The 26637-nt window shown below is 43.5% G+C and overlaps 1 protein-coding gene across 1 annotated transcript; it reads left to right on the top strand.

Moving 5' to 3' along the window:
• Positions 1-62: 62 nt before the first annotated feature.
• Positions 63-25065, top strand: LOC116941667 (uncharacterized). Its single transcript, XM_032952976.2, has 16 exons — positions 63-4367; positions 6923-7124; positions 7381-7560; positions 7902-8785; positions 9681-9881; positions 11597-11831; positions 12422-12695; positions 13849-14008; positions 14130-14246; positions 15170-15283; positions 16524-16656; positions 17595-18228; positions 18392-18530; positions 18702-18791; positions 19636-19831; positions 21387-25065. The coding sequence occupies exons 1-16, from the start codon at positions 4188-4190 to the stop codon at positions 23081-23083; spliced, it is 5436 nt and encodes a 1811-aa protein (XP_032808867.2). The 5' UTR covers positions 63-4187; the 3' UTR covers positions 23084-25065.
• Positions 25066-26637: the final 1572 nt, after the last annotated feature.

The raw sequence follows: 26637 nt of genomic DNA on the forward strand, positions 1-26637 counted from the left end.
AACAGATTGACCGGCTGTAGTAATTGCGAGCCAATAATAAATGACTTGTAGGATAAATGGCTTTTAGACATCCCCCAATAAATTGACTTGATGTCTTGCGAGTATTAAGTAAGATTTGCTGGTGTGAATGTGTAATAATTATGGAATAAACTATGTATCATCGGCTGTCATGTTATTCCACGCTTTGGTTTTGATTCACGTGCTTGCCGTTGAATTCTTTCGAAATGTTTAACTCCAGAAAAGTGCATTTTGTCCACAGATTGGTATTTGGAGCATTTAACAACAAAAAACGCGGCAAAAGTTAAACCAGAAAGATTGCTTACCTTCCAAAGCTGGGGTTGTGGTCATCCGTTATCATGCCATCTCCACCGTGTGGCCATGCAACCAAGCCAACCCTGAGAGATTAAGATTTGGTGGTTGAGCTCTGGAAACAAAATCTACACGTGCACTGAAGATGGAACTTAAAAAAACGTATTCTTTTTAACATATGCAGGTGCAGTGTATAATTATCTTATACAAGCTTTGCAGGTGTCCGTTTTGAAGACTTTTTGTTAACACGTAATGTCAACCTGGTGGCTGAGGTCACGTGCCAGTGGAGCTTGTGGGGGTAAATGGAATGCCAAAGTAGTTGGGTACGTTCATGAACCATTTACGAATATACATATGGGAGTGTATTTTTTGTTTTACAATAATTGAGTAATAAATACGTTACGTTGTTTTGATATTTTGAGTGTTGTGAAGCTTGAATACTATTTGTCATGAGGGATTTAAAATGAGAATGGACCAACTTGCCAAAACATTTTTACTTGGCGAGGTACACAAAACAATTACGTTCCCATAAAGTATTATCTATGCATATGTGTGCATACGTGACAATCTGTTAAAAGGCTTGCAGGGGTTTTTGTTCTAGTGCACAAATTACATTTTGAGCTAAAGTGATGACGTTTGTGCACATAAGGGTATATAAACCGAGCTAAAATACAGGATAATCATTTATTGTGCTATGGTGTACGTATATTTATCACGTGCACCTTAAGAGATAGATTAGATAGAGTTTTACATTGTTTGAATCCCTCCAACTGAACTCTTAAGTGATACTTAAGAATACGCGAGGTCCTTGTTTATAAGATGGGCATCGCAGATTGGTCGCAGTCCAGATTGAAGGCAGCAACATATTGATGACAAGCGATAAGGTTGCCGATGGCGGGAAAATATAACCAAAACCTCAATCACTTTCCAGCCGCGGGGTTCGTCTTGGGTGGAGCTGGAAGAGTGGCTGGCATTGGGGGCAGTGCTCGCATGCTTCTGGGCATTTAAAAGGAGGCACGGCTGCTGCAGCAGAGTCGACAAGGCGTCGTTGGAGGAGGAAGCCTCTCATCCCTTGGCGGCAGGTAATCGCGATGCAACGTGGCAGCGGTTAGCACGCGCCGCGCTAACGAACCCCGGCCACCCGAGTTCGCATTCACGGCCAACACCGGCGACGATTATCCGAACCGGTCACAGGCGTGCTCTTAGGTGGACTCGGCCTCAATGAAGTATCTGGCGCGATGTGTAAATGTCGCCACTCGGGAGACAAAGGCGGCCGGGCGTGGTGCTGGCCCACCCACCTCGTGCCCCAACAGTCTGTTAATAGGCTGTACAAGGGGTGGGGTGGGGTGGGTCTTTGCCTTTATCACCAGTCCAAGTAGTCAATGGATCAAGTCGTTTAAGATTAAGTAGATTGTAGCTTCTTGCTGTTCAAAGGTGACTGGAGCCAACACAAACATTTCAAATCACGTGCAAATACTAATTTTATAAACGTCGGCTTCTGATGATGCAAATACAATCATTCAAATAGACATGCGATAAAAAATGTTAACGAAATTTAACCGATTTCAAGTAATGATGTGGGTTGAATAAGTCTACTTGGATAAGGTTTGGTGAAGAAATGTTAACAAAGCATAAGGCTAAGCAACTACATTTGTATTTATTGATGTGATTGGTGGCAGGTACTATCCGACTGTGCATGAATTATAATAATAGTTCACATGCTGTAAGACCTTGACAAATGTCTGGTTTAAATATATTTGTGTCATGACTCAGCATGTACCGATGCAATAATGAATCATTACAATCGATTCGTCCGTTCACAATACATGCATCACATCGTGCATGTCAAAAATCAATCATCACATGACAATTATTTGCGAAACGGACGGTATGTTTATCTTGGATTTTTTTCCTTAAATTCCCATATTGAGACAAATCTGGTCAATACACGCCGTTAAATGATCCATCACTGAAGTCCCGTCACCTATTCCGTGGCGAATTCTGCCCTCGTGTGGCTGAAAAATGAAGTACACTTGAACTTTCGGCCTCGGGAAAAAAATGTTAAATAAACGTAAGACTGCATTCATGGCCGCAAATTTGTTTTTACCTTTGACGCGGTGCTTTTCACGATCGTGTTCATTTTTGTAGTTGTTGTTGTTTGTGCTTTGTGCTCCACTGCAAACGCATCAGTATTACCAAATAATTTGCGTAACTTAAAATTGGGAGGATGGGATGGCGAATGTTCATTCCGCTTCATCTGTGGGACCTCACGCAACGGAATAAATGTCAGTGCAGTGTTTTGCGAAATCTTTAAATGACACGGTGGGGTTGATGGTCCGGTCGTCGTCGATGGATCTCGCGATGAACCCAGCGCCACCAGCTTGTTTGCCCTCTCACATACCGGACCTGCACTGACAAGTGCGGTGAAGTATGGTCAAACAAACATCACGCTCAATGCGATGTCATTATGTTCTTGACAAAGGGCTGTACTTTTGATTTAAAGCTTTCGTGACTGCAGTAATTCATATTCTTAGCTCTTTCGGTAAAGTCACGTTGAAGGGAAACAATAAAATAACAAAATATATATAAAACAATAAAAATTCTCACGACGTTTCGACCATAACGCAAACGGTTTCTTGCCGTTGGGTTTTCACACCTGATGATGACCGTTTGCGTTATGGTCGAAACGTCGTGAGAATTTTTATTGTTTTATATATATATATTTTGTTATTTTATTGTTTCCCTTCAACGTGACTTTACCGAAAGAGCCAAGAATATAAAGGGCTGTACATTGTTACTGTTTTATTACGAAGTCACTGGAGCTATGCGCTTTGAAATCTAGGTTGAAAACTCGTTCCCTTAGAACTGCACGACGTTTCGACCATAACGCAAACGGTTTCTTGCCGTTGGGTTTTCACACCTGATGATGACCGTTTGCGTTATGGTCGAAACGTCGTGAGAATTTTTTTAGCGTTTTATATATATATTTTGTTATTTTATTGTTTCCCTTCAACGTGACTTTACCGAAAGAGCCAAGAATATAAAGGGCTGTACATTGCTACTGTTTTATTACGAAGTCACTGGAGCTATGCGCTTTGAAATCTAGGTTGAAAACTCGTTCCCTTAGAACTGCTTTTTGTGTTTAAGTTTGTTGTCCTTCCCCCGCACCTCTGATTCGCACGGCTGGCTTGATTGTACGATTTGTACATCGTAATTTTATATGATAGACTTTTTCATGCGGAACCATTGCATTTTTAGGCCATCGTGGATTTGCATTTCGCTCGCTGGGTTTAATGTTTAATCAGGTAACACCCACGAGTTCGTGCGTACAAGGTTTTTTTTTAAAAAAATAGACAATCATACAAAGCAATGGCGCGAGAGTGGAATTGTGGCGTCAACCCCTTGTAAGCCACGCTTTGCAGTGTTTAACAAAATCAGTGAACAGGGAGGCGCGTTTACTAAAAGTTTTTGTTGTTGTTGTTGGTCAACCGTCACTGAGTTGATGTGAGTTATCCAGCGTGACGGCGTCTGACTACCCCACCAAAGACATGACCGAGGCGAGAGGAAATTAACTAAACTGAATGGAGATGCAGACTGAAATAGGCAATTTAGTCCGTTACGAGAGACAGCAGCGCACTGAGGAAGACTAAAAACGGTAATTGGATAAACAACATTTGTCGAGAAAAATGAATATTTATTGGTTTCAGTGATTGGGTGACCTGATAATATTGAGAATTTCACTCTCCTCACACCAACATTTCATTACTCAGGCCTGGCTACAATGCCCACATGTTGTCCCAGACTAGACTAAGATTACATGACAACAACAACAACAACTAAATAAAACATTCCGATCAAATGAACACTGATCCTTTGCCATGTGTATCCAGCGTGCAACCATCATGGCCAGTGAGCTCAGCCTGCTGGCTTCTGGGTTGGGCCACATGTCCAGACGGGGCCCGACCTCACCACGGCCACCCGGGGGACCTCCAGGGGTGGCCGATTACACCTGGGACCTCCCGCCGCTCGGTCATCCCGAGATGGCAAGCTTCGAAGAGGTCTGCCTCACGTTACGGTTGTTATTGTTTGACTTGCATCCCACCGGGATTTTTGCACACAGCGTTGATATACGGTGTTTATTTTTTTTCTGGAAGACCTTTGCTGTTTTTTTTTTTCCCCAGGATTTTTCTGTTACGCGTTGTCACTTTAAGATGTTCTTTGTTTTTGTTTGTTACGGTTGCACCCGAGTCAAGAGCCGCATGGTTCACAGGGCTATACCTAATAAATGAAACTGAAACGTTGACGGGAATGCACATTGTACACATGCATACTAATTCGACACGCGCGCACTAACAGGCGGGGGATGCTGCCGCGGTGTGATGGTTTCTGGTGTGATGGTCTTCCGGCGTGGCAGTTTGAACGATGAGAACGTTTATTGTGTGCCTGCCTCTCTCCATGTGTCTCTGTGCTAACCCGTTCTGCTTGGATGTCTATATATGTGAATGTGGTCTGTATATTTTTTAGATTTTAAATTTCACACTTAACTTACAATGTAGCAATCTTTGAAATAACGTAATCAACCTGACCTTGCGTTCATTGTGTTTTGACCGACCGTCTGTGTTGCGTTATATAGTTTCCAAATCTTGCTAAAACCTGTTTGATTTAGTGTGCTCCCACGTTTCTCTCTCTCTGTATCCCCTGTTGTATCTGTGTCTGTACATATATCTGCGGTTATGTGTCTCCTCTCTCTCTCGTAAATTTAGCTCTTCTGTACCTGATGATGATTGCTTGTGTTGTAATCGAAACGTCGTACACTATTATGTTATTTTATTATTTCTACGTGACTTTACCGAACAAAAACAAAGATTAATTCCTGCAGTCACGAAAGCTCCAAATTCAAGTTTCAACGTTTATTTTCTATTTCCTCGCCTCTGTCCACCCAGTAGTATTCATCGGTCGTCCACGGTTAGTCGATTAGCAACCATATCGCGTGTGGAGGCGTAAAGTGTGGGATGTTTCCACCTCTTCCAAGATATGCGGCCAGCGTGGAAAGAAAAAGATTCGGGCAAAAACACCCGCCACACCTGAGAGAGCATATATCAAGCTGCATGTACTCTCTCTGGAGCTCCCTCTTGTGGAGAGCCTTCCGCCAGCAGTGGTATCAAGCAAGACATTTTAGAGGCTGCAGATTTTCCCTTTGCTTAAAAGGGGAGTCAGATTCAACTAGGAAATAAACTACTTTAAAAAAAAATATATATATTATTTTACCAGGCAAGGCCCACTGAGCTATATAGCTTCTAGATTTGAAGCTTTCGTGACTGCAAGGATCCATACTCTTTGGTTCTATTTTTTACCTACGTGACTTTACCGAATAGAACCAGAGAGTATAGCTATATAGCTCTTTTTCAGAAGCGACCTGGCCACAAATTAAAGCTTAACGAAGTGGCTTATTGTGCGGAAATTTATCGCAGCCAAATGCTCTAAACGTGTGTTTATAAATGTGGAGGGAAAAACCGGAGGACCCGGAGAAAATTCCACAGGAACATGGGGAGAGGGACATGCAAACTCCAAATATACAGACTTCAGGATCGGGATCGTACCCACGACCTTTTGTATACCAGGCGAGGTAGTTAACATCTTGCCATCGTGTCGCCCAGACAATGAGATAGCGGCCGTGCGTGTGCTGTGTGTGCTGCCAAATGTTAGAGGGTTGATCGTGAAGTCACAATTGAAAATTCAGAAGCGAGTTAATTAAATTGGTTATAAAGGCAGATTTAATTTGCAATAACATAACACTAATTGCCTACAAAAATATGAATGATTAACTTTAGTCTAATAGTCCCGTAAGTGGATAATTTTTCAAATATTAAATGTTTAACATTTAAAATGCGAAATGGTTGTGTTGAAAAATGCATGTAATTAGATTGTATCCAAGTGTTCATTAATCGCCAGTAATGTGCTTGACAGAAATACACATATCTGAGTTTAAATCCCAGATTACCAGAAATAATTGCATGACGTGAGCAGTATGGACACATGTTGCTTGAAATGTGAATGTATCAGCTTTAAAATATTTATTTTTGTCTAATTTTAAGCATACTTATTTCAGATTGGAATTATAAATGTTTATTATTTTAATTATGCCTCCGTTGAACATATATATATTAAAAAATGTGATTACTTAAAAAAAATCCATAGTGTGCATTCATAATTGGGTAATTGAGCGTAGGTGTATGTCCCAATCCGAGATAATTATGACCAAGATTAATTACTACCTGTGAGAAATGTTTGCAAAGCTTCAAATAAGTCATGCCCCGCTTAAAATGTGAACGTGCTTTAAAACGCGTTTTCAAAACATAAACATTAGAAACGAACCCCAGGCCGCGAGAAAACAAATCCAGTTAGAATTGTAGTTATTGCAAACTTAGATGAAACCAGCTGCATTTGAATCAATAAGCATCGACAGGAATCGATTGAAACATCTTCTTTTGGCTCAGTGATAACGCTGCCAGCCCGTTCCGTTTTTGCAAAATGTACCACATACGCTTGTGAATGTTTGACCTAGTTTTTTTCTCTCTCTCTCTCTCTCTTTCCCGGACGTTTTCAATTTCAGTCTTTCCTCAACAACACTCGCCAGCAGCACCCTGTGTCTGGGGGCTCATTCCAGCAAAGCCAGGATTCTCTGCCTTGCCAGGTCAAAGGGCCATTCACAGGTCTGCTCGCGGAAGCAGAGCCCATGTTTGCTTATCCCAGCACGCCTTTCAGAACAACGCTTCCTGATGGTCTAAATGATCCCTACCTCATGGGCAATGCAGGTGAGTCACCGCTGTGAGATTGTTAATGCTCTTTGTTTGGTAGACATATCTGGAATCAAAATGTCGCGATGTGTTATTCAACCGGGCAATTTTGCAATTAACTTTTTGGTGCGGCAGAGTTCGAAATCTTTTCTACATACTTGACCATCTTTGGCTAGGTCACTGGGTTTTAAATAATGAATCGGGCGAATAATTTCACGATGTATCATCACTTTTGCGGAGTATTGTTTTGTGTTTTGTGCAATGTGTCCTTTAGAAGCCCTGTCTAATTTGGATTATGGAAATACGGTAAATGGAAGCGTTTCAAAGGACTGCACTTCACAGGAGCCCTATCACTGCACTGGGTCCAATATGAAAATGTCGCACGGGAGTGTACAACTGACTCCTCCATCCAGCAAGCACGAGCAGAGAAAGCAGTCGTATTTACAACTCCACAGTGAGTCAATGCACAGTAGCAAATCACATGCACAAAAGCATCATGCTATTGTAAACGCGGTGGCTGTAATTAAACGGTCCATCACCTAATGCAAATGCCACGCTTTGTTAGTCATGCCACAGATAATGAATGGTCTTTTGGAAGTGTGAGACTGCCGAAATAATGATTTGATGGTAACGTATCGTTGCTGTTTAAGTGAATTGACCTCCGGTTGGTATTTCGTGTTGCAATGCCCGTCAAAAAAAATTCTCTAAATACTACAAATAAAAATGGTGAAGCCACACATATACGCACAGCTGTAATATGTTTTACATAAATCCGTGTGTGCATTTGTATTACAGCAGAAAGCAATGAGACCAATGTAGGTGACCAGGAAAGAATGAGTAAAAACTATCAACATTTTCCCAACTATGCCTGGAGCGCTCCAAGTCATGGTAATGGGCAAAACATTGCAGTGACGCAGCCTCATAAAAGTCAGTTTGACACTCAGAATGACAGCCAGCAGAATGGAACAGTAAGCCCCCAATATGACAGATTTGACCATGAATCAGAATGGACAACGATGTCACGCGACCAGTCCCCAAGGACCTCCATGGGTACAGCCTCCCCAGACACTTCTTTGGACGGACAAGCCGGTAACGCTTCTGCGGTAGAAACGGGGCAAGAATGTGGCAATCTCTTGTCCACATGCGGTGTCCATCAAGAATTTGTTCCAGAATTGAGTTTCCGAGATCGTCGACAGCAGAGTACAAAGTCACCAAATGAGAAGCAGAACAGTGATATTCCGTGTAAAGAAAATAAGAGGCCATCGCCTGAAAAATTAAAGGAATTGCCACTCTCACTAGAAGAAGAGCCATACCAAAAGGGCAATAACGACACAACTTCACAAGGCAGCCCGGTTCGAACTTGCCACCCTTTGGGTAACCGTCATTTGATGGGTACCCGTGAATTTGGCAAACAAGTTGCGTGTCAGCAGGAAGAGTTGACTCATAAATCACTACAACCAGACGGGACCCAGGGGCCTTGCTCTGACACAACTGGCAGAAAAGAATATTCTTGCCAGGTCCATGACAAGTCCGAGAATACATCCCAGTGCACGTCAACGGGAACGGAGATTACGGACCACATAACGATGGACGAGGATGATAACAGGTTACTAGTGGCCACTGGGAATGCAGGCCGTGGTCAAACTGAAGATACAACGAAGGCTGGAAGCAGCACAATGGTTAGCTATTCGAACATATCATCACTCTCCTATCTCTACTGCTATGGCGTCTGCTCACATGAACTTCACTAATTGATTATTAAATCACATGTTAAAAACTCGGTCAACCAGACCGTTTCCTCTCACGCATACTATTGTCAACCATCACGCTGCAGGTCAAAACTGCTCTTTCTGCTTCGTCCTCCACACTGCTTGCGTTTGGAATTCCCTCACATCGTCTCTTTTCTCACGTTATTGTAACCTTGCTGAATTCAAGAAACGTACTAACTCTCCTCTACAATTACAATTTCGACAGTGTTGTTTGTTGCTGGCAGTTTTGACATTTTTGGGCTGTTGGTCTTTGCTTAGCAATTGTGATTTAAAAAATAGGAAACAGTGTGGAGAAATTGATCAATTATAATGCAAAATGTTTTCGGTGTCGAATTAAATTTCATGTGCACGTGGTGAGTGTACTGCATTGCAATAGACTAATACAATATAAAATGTGTTTAATACATTTGTTCATTTAACAGTGGCAGATTAAGGGGGGGGGGGGGGGGTGTTGACTGGAGTGGGTGTGTGGTGGAGGTTGATAATTAATGGAACAAACCATACGTGAAATGGAAAAACGTCACAGTTAATCAGTTTATTTTCCACACCTGGACACACAGAGCCAACCTTGACGCCTCTCTGCTGTGGAAAATAAATTACTGCTTGTTCCTTTTCTTTAAGAGCAGGCAGGGTATTTAGAAAAAAAAAGAGCATCCTATTTGCTTGCGAATGAAACTACTCTTATCATTCGTTTTGTGCAAAATAGCATATCTGGAAAGGAAAATTAGGGGTATTTCTTTTGGTCAATTTGCAATCCTTCATTTTTGTTCTTTTATCTTCAAACTCGATGTCCCCCCGTGAACAGGCAATGGGATCAGGGCTGCGCTGTGTGGGGTTTGGCTGCAGCCGCGCGCCTGTGCCGGGCTCTATCTACTGCAGCAACCGCTGTATCTTGAAACACGCGGCCTATGCCATCCAGCGGCTGGAGAAGAGCCGAGAGATGCACGCCAATGGTGGAAAGCCCACGACGGTCGTGTCGGTCAAGCAGGAAATCATCTCCTTCGTGGTGAGGCTCCTTCACTGCTGGAGTTAATAATCGTGGCTTCGATTGCAGTCAGCTGCTCGATGATCTTGGGTTATCCCGGGGGGGTGGGGGGATAGAGGGCAAGGGTGGCCCAGGTAATAAAAAAAACATAACGCACACACAATGCAAAACAAATGTAAATGATGCATTAAAAGTGTGCTTTATTGTCTTTCAACGTAGAACGTGTCATCTGTATTTATTTGTTGTTATGATAATATTAGGGTTAATATCAGGGTATATAACTGTTTAGTTATACATCCATTCAGGAAAACCATGCCGAGTCCTAGCACTCCGGAGGGTCCTGCATTGGGTTTTCATTTAAAGGATCTTTTCAGCACCCGGACACAACACGGCATGTGTGACGGGGCAAACACCCTATTATCTAACAAAGATGACTCAAGTTATTGTACTAATACCGTCTTCTCCTGACAAGGGTATGTGGCACCTCCTCGATATCCGCGGGAAGGGAATTTCACAACAACTGTGATCCACCGCCGCCCGGCTAATACAATCTGTTTGCTTGCCAACATATTGGGCGGTCATGTTGGCACTGAGTGAATTGCTCTCGACGAGTGAGGAGCAGTTCATCACCAATACGACTGCACGAGTAAATATGTTGTGTGGTTTCGCAAGCAGAAGCAATGGTTATTGCAGCGCACGGATAATCAAGGGTTACCCTGTGTTTATGAAAATATTAAAACTATTTTTTTAAATTCTACCAGGAAAGGCCCACTGACATATATAGCTCTTTGTCAGAAGCGACGTGGCCACAAATGATAGCCCAGTGAAATGGCTTATCGCGTGGACATTTATCGTCGCCAAATACTCGAAGCGCACGATGTTGATTCTAAATGTGGAGGGGAAAAAATCCGGGGACCCGGAGGACGATTTCCTCCAGCAAAACATCGCGAGTGGCACTGTTAACAAGACAGAAACACCGCAGCGGGAACCGCAGAGGAAATGACAGAATTGGGCGAGTGGTTTTTTTTCTCTACCAATAACGAAGCCACGAGATCCGCGGTGGTGGGGTAGAGGTGCGGCCTTCACAGGTGCTACTCGCTAACAGCACTTGCCCCAACAGTCTGCCAAGGCTACACGGCGGGGTGGATTCTTTGTCTTTGTAGAGGTGTGCACAGCCTGTGGTGGTGCCCCCCCCCCCCCACCCCACCACGAATACAGCACTCTCAGCTGGTGGTAGCCCCCCCCCCGATCCCCATGTGGGTTCCATCAATCCTCTGGACTTACTGAAGGATTTGGAGGTGTCCTATTGACGGGCCCGCTAGCTTATGGCATTGCAGAAACAACAAAAAAACCAGTCCCCTGCATATCCGCTGTAAAGTTACCGTTAATTAAAAGCGCCACACACACACACACACACCGCGTGCTGAAGATAAAAGCTGTGCTACACAGACAAAAAAGACCCTCGAAGGGGGTTGGGGGGGGTGATGTCTTTGTTTTATGCAACCATCCGTAAACAAAGTGCAGTTTTGTGTCCGAGACCCAGTTGAATTGACACAAGTTTGCGCGGATTATTATTTTTTCTTTCAAAATACGATTGCTTTGTAACGCTTTTCTTTTTACATGACTTTTTAATGGGGTGGGCGGGGGGGGGGGGCAAACGTTTTGATGCAGTACAAATAAAATATCGCAACCGCTTTTTAACAACACACACAAACACAAATGATTCTTTTTTGCAGGTTGCAAATGATAAGGTGAAAAAAAGGAGCAGCGTTGTCCCCGACGAGGTGATCATGCAGACGTCTGCTGCGCCCAGTGATGATGTTGAAAGTGAGAAAGAGGAAAGCATTATCCCACCAGAGCCCAGGCGTGCGGCTTTAAATAGTGAGACAGAAGAGGGATCGACTCGTAATCGAAAGGCTCAGCCCACCCACGAGGGAGAGGTCATCCCATCGGGCGTCTTCTACAAGCCCGGTAGGAAACGGAGAGAGGCATTGTGGTGGTGGTTGGAAAAAAATGCACCACAAACGACTTTAATAGTTATGATGTATTATATTTCTTCTTCTGCTCCTTAATTTATAGCGCTTCACCGTAAAATAATGTCCCAAAGTGCCTCGCACATAACTGGTTGCATAGCGTGCGTTTTTTTTAAAGGTGTAATTTTAAAGTCAGAGTTTTATTTCTTGCTGATTTGTTATGCGATGATGATATACAATAAACAGACAGCATGAGAGACTTCAAGCGTGATTACTGGAATTGTGGACCCTAGCCGGGTGAAGTATGGCAGTGCAATAAGTGGGGGGTGGCTTTGGTTTGGCATCGTTGACAAAATAAATGTTTGCAGGCTGCATTCCCCCCTCACAGAAAATGTGTGGTGGTGGAGTGGGGAGGGAGGGGAGCCGCTAATTTACCTTCATGCCAATCTCGTTTGGGCGCACAAATCAACTGCTCACCCCGCTACTAACGCCGTATCGCGCGCGCATAAAACAAGTTAATGACGAGAAATGAGGTTGTGAATTCAGACTCTAAAAAAACGTCTGCCTTGAATCCCAATTTCCTTGAAGCAAACGATAACAAAGAAGCGCGCCTTCGTGACACCCTGTACATCCTGCGCAAAGAGAGGACGGACTCCCGGCAGTCGCTCGCGTACGGCAAGAAGCGCCGCTTGGCGCCGAGAGAGCCGAGGGATAAAAAGGAAATGAAAAATCTGAATTCGAATGAAATCGAGGGAGAGGCCCAGCAGCACTGCAAACCGGCGAAAGTCGCCAAGGCCGCAGCGGTTGACTGGCAAATTCGTCAGACAGTAAGGAAGGCCTTCAGGGATACCTTGCTGAAAAGGTGAGCTCCCCTGAACATTACTGTGAGTAAGCATCACACGCTGTGGTAAACATTGTGACTGCTTTTTTACGGAGGTTTCCCTGGAGTTAAAATGTAGTAATTGCAAATAATTTAAAGCCCTCTCTGAATCTACTGCTTCATAAAGGTCGCTACACGCCGAATCAGACGCGGGAGTTGTTTGACCATACTTCACCACGCTGGATTGTGTGGGTTGGCAAAGACTCATTAACTGGTTCAGATGTCACTTGCCACCTACAGTATGTTAGCCTTGGGTGGGAATCAAGCTCAGGTATCTGAATTATTATCGCGCTGCACTAACCACTGTACGACCGCTCCCCGCAGAAAGGTGAAAATTATTGGTTTGAAATTGTATTGATGGATTCATCTTCTGGGTTCTTTCGGTAAAGTCATGCTGTCTTCCGGACAGTCCTGTTTCTTCACCTGAGGAAGGCTACTTGTGTTGTGGCCGAAACGTCGTGAGAATTTTATTCTGTTATTATTTTTATTATTTTATCTCCATTCTACGTGGCTTTACCGAAAGAACCCAGAAGATGAATCCCTGCAGTCACGAAAGCTTTCAATCGAAATGTATTGATGGATTTTTAATGGATTTATTAATTCACTGGTTGTGCTGGAGGCAACGTTTTAGCTGGGTTTGCGATGTCACATGCCTGTAATCAAGCGCTTCGGCGGCAAAGGGTTGAGTGATCATGCGAATCTGCGAAACTCAAAAAACCCATTGAGCTTAGCGGTGGCCAGTTGTCCCCTCATTTGTGTTGGTTTTATCCAGGTACCCCGATTTACTCCAACAGAAGAAAACTTTTCCTAAACACATTAAATGGATAAATATCCCGATGCAAGAACCTCTAAAAGAGGAGCCTTGAAATCAGTGAGACTTAGCTAGTTGAATAATGACATTATTGCATTGTTATTATTTTTGCATATATCTTTCAGGATTAAGGCGGTTATGTATTGTCATGCCAAGGTTCTCGCAGTGTCCACCTTCGATGCACGGGGACCGTGTACTTGTGCTCCCCGACTCTAAAATTTTCTGAACACTGATTGCCTAACCTCGATTCTTTTTTTCATCTACAATATAAACTGCATTGTGTATTAAAGTCCGATTATTTTTTTTTATCTCCAAACAAACTAGGTTTAAAGAGATTGGAGGACAGAAAGTGAATATGAAAGATGTTGCCAGGCTTGCTCTTCAAATTGAGAAAGAGTTGTACGCTTTCTTGGGCCACGCTGAAAGCAAATACAAGACAAAATACAGAACCTTGAGTTTTAATTTGAAGGATCAAAAAAACAAGGTATTTTTTATTGCAGCGTCATCACTCACATTAGCAATGTACAGCACATTTAGCGTGTATGACGGGTGAGTCAACTGGGCACGTCATCTGTTAATATGTTGTGTTTTTGCGTGTTTGTTAGGGGCTCTGCGGGCAGGTGCTGGCCGGCGAAGTGAGCCCACACACTGTGGTGAGAATGAGTCCCCAGCAAATGGCATCCCAGGAACTGGCAGAGTGGCGTGCACGAGAAAACAAGCACGTACGATTACACACGCAGCAGCCACGCTTCCTCCACACGCACACAAGATGCGCACCGAGCCAAAGCCGAGCAGCTCGTAAGGCCGAGGATTACGGGACACAACTAGCATGCGTTCTACAAAGACAAAGGTCTCCATATTGCCTTAACAGACTGTTGGGGCAAGTGTTGTTAACGAGCGCCTATGAAGGTCGGAACGGCACACGAGGGGGTGGGTGGTCAGCACCAAGCCCAGTCGCATTTGTCTCCATAGTTGCGATGTTTACACACCGCATCAGGCGCTCATTTGAGGCTGAGTCGACCTAGGCGAGGCCCAAAACCGGTTTAAATAATCGTCACTGGTGTTTTGCCGTGAGCGGAAATTGAACTCGGGTCACTGGTTCGGAGCTCCCCACACACACACACATATCGGCCAAATGCTAAGCAAGTATTCATACAATGCATGAGAAAACAAGCATGTAGGATTACTAGATGTGACGGCCAAGCGTTCTACACACACACCCACCAGCCTAAAGCCAAGCAAATATGCATAGTATGATTCAAGCCACCATCACCTCCTACACCCCCCCAGAGATTCAAACAATTGTCATGATTTGGGGTAGTGAATTGATTCTGGAAAAAAAATGTTGGTCTCGTTTTTATCATTCCAATTGCATTGCATCTTATTTGTTCTTTATTGTTTGTAAGTAACCTTTGCTCTATTTGAATAAATGTAGCAGTTAAGAACTCACTAATAATTTATATATATTTTAATTGATCAATTATTCCACTTATGATTCCATCATCATTCTCAATCGATTGAGCAATGCATTGCTACATGCCGACAAAGCGAGGCAATGTGAACGGACGAGATTTGTAATGTTTTTTTTGGTAATATTTTAATGTACGATTTCTTTCTTCTTATTACTTATGTTTGTAATACCTAGATGATTGAACTGATTGAGAAAGAGCAGCAGCAAATGGAGAAAAGACCAATCACAAAGACCACACACAAAGGGCTCGTGGAGATTGGTGATGTGACCTCTCTGGTGGACATGCAGGTAAAATATCTCACAACACATTCTGAGTATTCCCTCTAAGGAATAAAATCAGACTCTATATATAGCAACAGGAAATTTGTAAATATGTGTGTCTGTTCGAAATGTTTAGCATACTTCCCAACATGCCACAAACTTGAAATTTGGCATGTGGGTAGCTTCCAGACTGTACACAGTGCAAAAAGTATAACAATAGACTTTTGTATTTTGGGGGGGGGGGGGGGTAGGCGCAATAATGGATATATTTTGCATGGCAAGTGAGCGGTGACGTCACATCTGTGATGTCACCCACATGCGGCAGCGTCACGCAGTGTACCTGCTGACGTCACCCCCCCGCACCCTCCGCGTATGCCGTGTATTAATCCAAGACAAGAATCCAAGTCTCGGGCGAAGCCGGGTAGTAAAGCTAGTGTATTATATACTGGAGGAATCCGATGAGCTGTAAATACGTTTTTTTTTACAAAAATGTCCAGTAGGGGTAGGCCAGAAGGTCACAACAACGAACAAGACAAAAGCACAATAGGAGTGCAAAGTATAGGAAATAGAACTCAACTATTTTTTATTGGACCAGTTCAAGCTTGCTGAGCTATTAACTTATTTTTCAGAAGACACCTGGACATGTATAGCAGCAACATAATCTAAATAATCTTGACGCACGTTTCTAAATGTGCAGGGAAAACCCGGAGGACCTGGAGAAAAAAAATCTACGCGACTATGGGGAGAACGTGCAAACGCCAAATATATAGGTGTTAGTGTCGGGATCGAACCCCCGAATATGATATCGTTAAATGAGCATTTTCATTCCGTTTCGCCTAGAGGGTGTTTAACTTTAGATCTGAAGAATTACCGTTTCAAAAGTCTTATGCCAAAACTATTTACAAACAGCCATCGGACGATTGTTGTGTACTAATGGACAGTGACTGTCGAAGTCAAAATGCGTTTGTGGTTTTTGTGATGTGTTATTTCATTTGAAAATAGTTTAGGTCGATGATTTGAAATGTTAGGCCTCTCCTGTGATATTCCTTTGGGTTATTATGCTAGAATGCCCACCCCTCAGCACCCCCCACGCCCCCCACTACTTTTTTCAATAAGAAGGAATTACTGGCAGAACAAATCAAGGCAGAAACAATCACAAACAACAATAACAACAACAACTTTCCCAAAAACTTTTGTAGAATATTGCAGAGGAAGGGATTGCTGAGAAAAATACAAAAATCAATCACGTTGGCTTTAAAATTCACAGAACTCTACCCTGGAGAGGGAAGTAGATAAAAGGAGCGGGAGAAAAGCATTCCTTCAGAGAAGTTCTGCACCGCTGGATGCAGCCAAGCAAGGCACGTCTCAATTGTCTGATCACAACTGGAAACTCTGCAAAGGTACGGCCACAAGTGAAGTACTAACAATCGGCACCAATTAAACATCATCATTACAACCTTCATCATCATCATCATCACCGCCATCAGACATTCACAGGTATTTATATTTAAAGCTTTCGTGACTGCAGGGATTCATATTCTTGGTTATTTCGGTAAAGTCACGTAGAAGGGAAACAATAAAATAATAAAAAATCTAAAACAATAAAATTATCACGACGTTTCGACTGCAACACAAGCAATCATCATCAGGTGTGAAACACCACAGCAAGAAAATTAGAAATTTCAAATTTTAAATTTTAATGAAATTTCAAATTTCTTGCTGTGGTTTTCACACCTGATGATGATTGCTTGTGTTGCAGTCGAAACGTCGTGATAATTTTATTGTTTTATAATTGTATAATTTTATTGTTTACCTTCTACGTGACTTAACCGAAAGAACCAAGACTATTCACAGGTATGTACAATTTAATAGAAAGCTATTGGTGTTTTGCAAGGATCATTTGTCAAATAGTTTTGACATGTTTTGACAGCATGGATACACATTGGCATAATAGTGGTATATACGTTATGAGCAGAGGTGGAGTTCTGGATGAAACGTGTAAAATATTCTTCCTTCCACCTTTTTAGTCATGCAAATATTGTAATCTCTGTACCAGTTAACTAAGCTAACACATATTACCGACAAATGCAGCTTAAATTTTGATTTAAAGCTTTCGTGACTGCAGTAATCCATATTCTTAGTTTTTTCGGTAAAGTCACGTTGAAGAGAAACAACAAAATATATATATATTTTGTTATTTTGTTGTTTCTCTTCAACGTGACTTTACCGAAAAAACTAAGAATATGAAATGCAGCTTACTTTGGGCTTTAGCATTGATGCTTTTGCATTGTCGATTGGTGTTTTTTTAATCTGTCAATTGCATTTCATGGAACTGCAGTGAAGGACACTGATGAACCGTCCTCAAAGAAGGCCAAGCCTGCCGCCAGCACCCAACAGGCAGAGTTGGGTAAGAGGGCATCCCAGCATCCTCCGGCTTCGGCTGACATGGCCCACGGCTCCAGCCCTGATGCAGGACCACCACCGAACGGAGAGGCCGGGGACGCTGACGGAGGCGAGGCGGCTGAGAGCGCTGCGGCAGATTCGCACAAGTCCCCTCAGGTCTCCGGCGCATCTCCTCGCACCTCGCCTTCGCCAGCGCCCACTGAAGTGTCGCACAATGACGACATTCATGACGGTCTCGAGGTTGTTGGCAATGATGATGGCGATGACGGCGACAGCGGCGTTAATCGCGACGGCGATGAAACAACGTGCGGAGGAGGGCCCGCACCGAGTTTTCAGCAGGACGCCACAGGAGGGCAGCCGACACGCAGTCCGAGGGAAGAAAGCAGTGGGCTCATGCAAAAGATCAGAGGGAGCCGGTCTTTGTGTGATGCTATGGCAGAGATTGTGCAAGGGCCTTTGGTCGACGTGTATGTCAGTGAGTTGCCTTGCAAGCCTTTGAATGAATCTGATTGTGAAGAGAAATGGATCTCATCTCCTGTCACGGACACACAGCAGCTGCCACATATCAGGTATCCTTGTGTGAATGGACCTCATTTATGTCATATTGAACTCAAAATAGCCACCATTAAATGTGTACAATGAATGTCATTTTAAAAGCCAAAATGACTCAGCATTGATGTGGGGTTTGAATTAGTAGTCGCGGTAAAATTTTTTTTTTCAATTTCGTTTCAGATCTCCGGAAAAAGGTAAAGATGCAAAAGCTGCATCTTTGCCGGGAGAGATCTGGAAAGGGTTTATTGGGCTTCCCAATGTGGCCAAGGTTGTCATGAAGGCCTATCCTGTGTCCGGCCCTACAGACAATCTCACTGAGGTTTGTAATGTTCATATAAACATGCGTCACCGTGTTTTAAAGGTTATCCACGTAACAGTGCATTTGTTGTCATATTCGCTCCAAATGCGTGGAAGCTTGTTTGTTCGACGGCAAATAATATCAAGCGGTATTTTTTTTTTAATCCTGCGATTTCATGTGCATATATTGCAGGATTTACCGGATTCAATTCAAATTGGGGGGAGGATTCATCCGCAGGTGGTTTGGGATTATCTTTATAAGCTCAAAGCAACTCCCTCAAAGGTATTGTGATCAAACAGAGGACATACAGACATACTCAAACAATCACACAAACGTATGCTTCTTACACGTTGAGCGTTCTTTCACAGAAATAAAGAATGGCTTGTCGGTACCTACACACTGTCCCCATTGCGCAATTGGGTGTCATGCCATGAGGTGAAGGGTCAGTTCCGTAATTCTCACAGAGCAGCGCAACTTCTCCACGTCTTGCAAATACCAAAATGGCATTCATCCTCTCATTAGTGGACACGTTCAGCACGATGGCTACGTAGGGTGCAAAATAAGTTCAACATACATACATACATATTGACTCATTCAATAAGATTGATTTCTACGCTCGAGATATATCCATTAGAACGTTCATTTAATAATCAAAGTATGCAAATGCAATGATAATGTTACCAATGAAACCGACAACACCAATGGGACAGCCATTATATATGAGACAGACAGTGCAAGCGTGCATTACACACGAGGCAGAGCTAAACAAGACAGGGCGCATGAGACAGGACAAACGAGACACGCAATGCAAATGGCACAGATAGAATGCACGAAGAAACACACCAAACAATTATGGTGGTATGAGTAAGACAAGAAACGCTTTGATTCCTGAATCAAATCGTGACGGCTAATTGTGACAATTCACTGAATCGCTTTGGGGAGGTGGTGGTGGTGGGGGGTGAAAGATGGGGGAGGGCGGGATTGGTGATTGGTTGCAGACCTGATCGTTCGTGTAACAAATGCGAGCATATTTTGAAACGTATAAAGTAACAAAAAAATGTAATCCAAATGGTTTGCTATGACTGGGTTTTTCTTGGTTGATGTCTTTTTTTTATTTGTTTTCAAGGAGGCCTGCATCATCCGCTTTGTACCGGCATCCGTGGAGGAACGCGACGGGTACCAGTCCGTGTTCTCGTACCTGAGTGGCCGCAAGCGTTACGGGGTAATTTCCAACAACTCGCACTCGGTGAAGGACCTGTACATCATCCCCACGGGAGCCGGACAGAAGTTCCCAAGCAGCCTGATCTCTCTGTTAGGCCCAGGTGAGGCGCTACTTTTGCACCTGTTTTATTACCACAAAGGGTTACACCTATTGTTATATTTTTATACTGGCAAGAAAGGTGCCCATATTGTAGCCGCTCACTCCGAGCTTGCTGGCGTCCTCTGGTCTAACACTTTGAGAGTTGGCTCAAAAGAAAATTGTCTCTGGTGTGGACCAATCAGTTTCAAAGACAGTGTCGTATATAATTATCAGAGCATGTTTTTTGTTTGCATGTTCACCACACGTACGTGTGGTTAATGCAGACAGGATTCCTTGAACAAGGATTCTGTTTGGTGTTTTAACATCTTGACACCTGTTTTATCGCCAGAAAGGGTAAAACCTATTCTTAAATTGTTATATGAGGCGCTGTTTATTGATGCATTTTCCCAATATACACACACACTGATTGTTATCTTTAAACAGGAAATAATATGCTGCATGGTTTTTATTCATTTCGTAATGAACACGATGATCCGTATTTGTTTTTGGGTTGGCCTAACCCAAAAATAAACATGGATAACTATATTGATTACGGAATCCTACGTTCTAAGTTAATATCATGGTTGCTCCCTTGGAATGAATCTGCCGTGGTGTTTAATGGTGAGCACACTGGACTTGAGACCCAGAGGTCACCAGTTCATTCTTCCAGTGTTCCAGTTGAAATATTGAGGAAGTTTCTTAAATTTCACCACCTCCCTCTCTCTCTCTCTCCACTCAGGCAAAATTAATGACTACAGCACAGTTAATTGGTAGTTTACGTTTGGTGGGTGAAAGTGTTGAGACTGCCACCTCTTCCGAGAGCTCTGTCCAGTATGGAAGAGTAGGCAAAAACACCCTCTAGAGGGGCTCTCTAGAGGGCCCTGCTGGTCGAGGACCTTCTGCAAGCAGTGGCATGAACAGGCAATTGCAGGGCTGCACTTTTACCGTTTCCTATTTTATTTGTGTAAAACACAATATGTATTGTTCGTACTTTGTATTTGTTTTAAAATAGTTGCATTCCCAAGACACTTTTTTTTTTCTGAACTCAGGATTAATGTTCCAATGGAGTGCTCAAGGCCATTTGCAAGTTCAATACAACTTGCATGCGGCTCAATGGGGCTGCACTCTTTAAAAGTGTTGTGAAAATAAATAAACAAAAATCACTTGCACGTGTAAGTTGATACAAACCGAAGGCTCTTTAACTACAGTGCACGTTACGGTACCTCCGAACACTAATGGTCTCATTATGAGACCTCCTTTTCTCATAATGTAAATGCTCACCCCGAGCCCTCAATACTCTGATAGTGCGCTGCTTTTGAGTTGTACGCCTTTTGGCGTCTTCCGGTCCAACACCAATGGAGACTAGGCTCTAAGAAAAGCCGTCTCGGGTGTGGACCAATTAAATTCAAGGACAGTGCATATTATTATCAGAGTTGTCTCTTTTGTTTGCATTTTGACTGCTTGTGTTGTGGTTATTGCAAACACGATGCCTTGGAATAAAGGTGTCAGTTTTTGTGCCAGTTAAAAGGGTAAAACCTATTTCTATAACTAATGGTCTCACTCTTTGTTTTTTTTAGGACTGAACAACACAGAGGCAGGGGCAATTGTGGGCGTGCTGGTTCGTCAGAAAGGGAAACGGCAGCAAGCGGACGAGCAGGTCTGCGAGGGCCCTGCCGATTGTCGCGCGGAACAACGGGTGACGAAGACGTGCGACGCTCAGAGGCGAGCGCACCCTCCCAACGCTTGCCCCAGGTGCACGGGCGCCTCTCACTCCGCGGACGCGAGGAACCCAAAGGTGTGCAAGAGCTGCCCAGAGAGTAAATGCGATCAAGGCGGCGCTGCGCGCAAAGGTTTGGACAACAACTCGAAAGCTGAATGTGCCTCGACCGGGAAAATTTCACCGATCGCGGAACCAACCCACCACGGCAGTGGACGCGAGCCGGCAGACCCGCAGCAAATCGCACGTGGGGATTGTCAGCTGAGTCAGCAGCAGCCTCCGACTGGCACCGCCACAGCGTCAGATCGACCCCAGAGCAGCTCATTCTTAGGTTCAGAAGAACATGCCCAAAGGAGCCACTCGGTGAAAACATCGACTCGTGGATGCAATCCCGTTCAGGCAGAACAAACCGGGAAATTTAATAACGAGACACCCATTTTAAATTTCAAATTAAACCAAAAATATGGCCTCGCTGGCAAAAATGTCGATGTTAAATCTAACGGCGTCCCCGGTGAGGTGTTCCCACACTCCGCCGTCATCCAACACCATCAAGACGCAGCCCAGATAATTAATAAGCAACCGTTAAAGGGGAATAAACGCGCGGAAGCCCCAAGGGAGCCAGTGCCGGTGGCGAACAACCCGGGCGGTCAGGTTTTCCGCCGCCTCTTGTTTTCCACTGCAGCCGTGTCGGAGAAAGGGCACGGCCTTGCTTCGACGGAGATTAACCCCACGCGGAGCCAGACGGATGTCACATCGACACCGAACGCCACTACGGTGAGGGCACCGAGGGACCCACGCACACGCCGGCCTGGTGCCTTTCCTAACGTACCGGTGGCGGACGCGCGGCACGCAGCGGCCGTTCGTGGAGCGGTGAAGGAAAACGGCCAAGGCAACGCAGTGCCACGGAATGTCACGGAAGGTCTGTCCGTGAGAGAGTGTGCCGATGTTCAAAGTTGCAGAGCAAATAACGATTCCAACCCTCTGATTACAAGGCCCCCAGATGTGCCTCATTTGTCGAACGCGATTCAGAAACGTGTGAGCGCACCACGGCTGCCATTGGCGCAGGAACTGATGGAGGAGGGTAGAGTATTTGAGTGCGAGCCGATGGAAAATATTTGCGCTGTAGGTACATCCCGTGGTGACGTATCGCCACCGGTGAATGCCCGTGTGCCTCCGCCGTCCGAAGAAGCTTTGGGACAAATGAAGGCTCTTCTTCCGACGCCCCCACCCCATTCACATGTGCCGCCCGACGTTATGGAGAGTCCCCCCCGTTTTTATTCCCCTCCTCCCAGGTGCCCCCCAGGTCCACCTCCATTCCCAATCGGCCTCTTCCCGCCCTTGGAGCCACTGCCTTTTGAGCAACCCTTCTTTGAATACTACGATCCTCGGCCCAGGCTTCCTGCCCGGATGCCTTTCCACCACTTGGCTCAGGAATTCCATCCACGCTGGTTTCATCCTTTCCACCAACCAAGGTGGCCTGCGGTGGGTCCACTCTTCCGCCCCTATTCTGTGAGGCCTCCACGGAGAAGGTTTCCTCGTGCCATAGACGATGTCTGAGGGGGTCATAGTTTTCATCCTTGGTGTCCAGGAGCTTTCCCTCTGTCGCACCATCTTCCATTATGCACATATTTAGCCACTTGCAATCAAGCGATACGTTGCTTTGGCATCGTTTTGTTGCCGGTAATTTTACTCCAATTGTGCTATCGGCGTCTTGGCATGAGATGAAGAATCCATGCGGATCTCTAGCAACCCTTCAGGTGAGAGAATGGGCTGTGGAAGCGGATGTCACAGCTATACCTTGAGATCCTTGTGATCTACACAGTAGAGGGCATACATTTCCCCGCTACCCTGTGTATTAGGGTAATGTTTGCCAGGTGACAGTCAAAGTTATATTTTTTTTAGCCAGAAGAAAATGTAGTGAAGTATCTTGAAGGCACAGCAGCACGCAGTTCAACTGCTGCATGGCCTGCAGGCTCAAGTAAGATCACCGTGGCAGCTGAATTAATTGTATGAACTCACATTAATTGGTGCCTAGGAACAAAAACAATCTCATCTATTTTTAAGTTCTGATTCAATTATACAATATTATTATTCACAAGCAACGACCCTCTGTAATATACAAAATAACATTGGGATATGATCATGAATCTACGTCAGCACTTCAGTCTAAATGCTAGAGTCCTGCATCTTTTTTTGAAATATACAAATCTTTTGCTTTCATGTATCAACATAAGGATAATATATTTGTGTACACAGTGCTTCTATTAAATTCAGTAACATGCTGGGTACTTGATTTATCCACCCATTTATGTCTGCTTCACTTTAAATAAAGTGGATAAATGAGCTTGATGCCTTTAGTGTTGAGATTGGTTTGTTTCGTGTTTATGAGTTGTATACAATTTGTACAAGTTGGTATAAAAACAAATAAGAACCACTCTCATCTGATAAAATGTAGCGTACTTACATTTGTCATTGTAAGGTGACAAACCTCATATAAATCCTGATATTCATGCAGAATTTTATATATTTACAATATCCTAAAATGGATGGTACAGCATATCAATCTGCGTCATCTTAAACCGTGTAGCATAGTAATGATATTTCTCTGCAGCATTTGTGATGCTTTACTGGAAATATTTTACCTGCTGTAGTGTGCATGAAACAATTCCCTGTTAATCGAGGAATTCATTAAAAATCCAATACCTATTATAAGTCAATGCCTGTTAAAAGTGCCATTATAGTCGTGTATATATTTTTTTATATTTTATTACGAAGTCCTATAAAAGTGCGTCCTTATATTTCCGTGTTTGTAGATAATGGACCGTTCTACGTTTCCACCAGTGTGCCTCATTTTTATTATTATTATTATTTTACATGGCCTGCCAGAGATAACATTCATAACACGTGAGAGCAAATGTCATTTCTTTTTAATGCAAATTCAAAAAAAGGTCAAATTTCATTTGAAATATTTCCGAGTTATTTTTGGGTGGCAATAATGAATCTGGTAACATGCGGTGCCTTACATGATCATTTAAATATCACTGCTTGTAGTAACAAATGCTCTTTTCCTTAACTGGCCGCCAATTTTCATAAGAGTTGGTTCTTTTAAGTCAAAGGTGAGACCATTTATGAAATTACCAATGGACTCCGTTAGTTGATGCGTTGGTTAGCACACTGCATTATGACCATGGTAAAATAGGATGCACGCCAGAGTAAATCATGCCTTCAGCTGGTCTGGTGCCCCCCTATATTAACTTGGTCTGATATGGGGGTACCCGCTGGGTAAATGTCAGAAGATGGAATGATAAAAGTGGACGGGCATGTGTGGTGTTGGCCACGTTCTACAGCGACCTTAATAGGTGCTCGCCAACACAACTGCGTGCAATGGTCCTTAAGGATAGAGTTATTGAGATTGTTTGTTTCCATGTGTGCATACTTGAGCTTCATCTACGTATGATCCTTGAATAAAATATGTAAAACCAGTGCCGTAGTTTCTTTGGATTAATTGTGATGAATAAAATCTGACTTTATACCCATTGCCAAGTAGTATGTTGTGCTTTAAAGTATAATTGGAGTCAACCAATTTGATATCCCATTCATTCTTACCTGATGACGAGTGCTTGTGTTGCAATCGAAACGTCGTATTCTATTATTTATTTTATTTTATTTCTACGTGAGTTTACCGAAAGAACCAAAGAGCAATTTGATATGTTATATCAAAACAAATCTTTACGTATTATTTCTAGCATGAAAGTTTACTTTATTATGTTGAATTCGTAGATAGCAGGTGTTATTTGAAAAAAAAAATGTCACTTTCCTCTGGAAGTATTCAATCCAAAGAGTTTTGCATTTGTTATGAGATGAAAGCGTCAAGGTCCGAAATTTTACTTTTACGAATTCAAGGTGGATGTTTGGTTAACTTTGCCCACTCTTGTATTTTCCATTTGGGGGAACTTTTATAAGTAAAAGAACATTAATTTATTGAATCGTTCAAGCTGTTAGTTGGAAACTAACCTCTTAGTAATAAAAAAACCCAATCTTTTTTTCTCAAGAGACACATTACTCTGCCAAAGACATTGAAATCGGTACGCAGCACGCCCTCAATTCGTCGTAGTTTATTGCAGGGAAAATATCATACGTAAATGATTCACCTCTCACATCAACACAGGTGCCCGCAAATAAAACACATTTCAGTGGGCGTGTCAAAGTGAAAGCTTCTGTAATTTGTGGGTGCACTGCAAGTGACATGGAACTTATGAGTGCAACCAACATGGAGTTTGAACGGAAGCCACAAACAAATGTCGGTATTGTGCCTTGCTGATTTGCCACGATGGGAAATTTTCGGCCGTTAAAGCACTAACCATTAACGTGACTGTACATGAAGGAATAAACCAAAGCAACGTTTACTGCGATCTAGCGCGTACTGAAAGTTAACGCTTCACCGTTGCTGAACAGAGATGGGTCACCGCGCCGCGCGCTTTCAGCTGCGCTTCTGCGGCCGTCTGGAACGCTCCTCCTTCAGATATTAGGAAGCCACTGGAGCTATGCAATTTTAAATCATCCAGTTTTAAAACTCGCTTCTTTAGAACTGCTTTTTGTGTTTAGTTTGTCGTTCCCCGCACTTCCGATTAGCACGGTTGGCTATGTACGGCGTGAAAGAAGTTCCAACACACACACACATCACTGCACAATGAAGTGGACACCTCTGTCACTCAAACTGTACCCTTTCCCGTTCCCCATATAAAATACATATTCAAATTATCTAATATATACATCGATTGAAAACTAATTTCTTCAGAACTACTTTTTTGTGTTTAGTCTGCTGCCTTTGCCCCGCACCTCCGATGAGCACGGTTGGCTACGTACGGCACGAAAAAAGTTAAACATTCTAACATTGGGAATTTAAGTTAACATAGTAAAGGTCCCCCGCCCCCCAGTATCCAACCCCCCCCCCCCCCGTCTTGGTTTAAAATGAACCTTGTACACATGACCACGTTCCTGTTGCAATCGCCAGACACGCTGACTGACCCTACCCGCACGCGCGTCCTGTGCCGTCACTGTTTGAGATGGGTTCAATGAAAAGAAGAAACGAACTAACCGACCAAAACTTA

The sequence above is a fragment of the Petromyzon marinus genome, chromosome 12 (genome assembly GCF_048934315.1).
Source record: "Petromyzon marinus isolate PM22_M1 ecotype Great Lakes invasive population chromosome 12, UKy_Petmar_22M1.pri1.0, whole genome shotgun sequence".
NCBI classification, from domain to species: domain Eukaryota; kingdom Metazoa; phylum Chordata; class Hyperoartia; order Petromyzontiformes; family Petromyzontidae; genus Petromyzon; species Petromyzon marinus.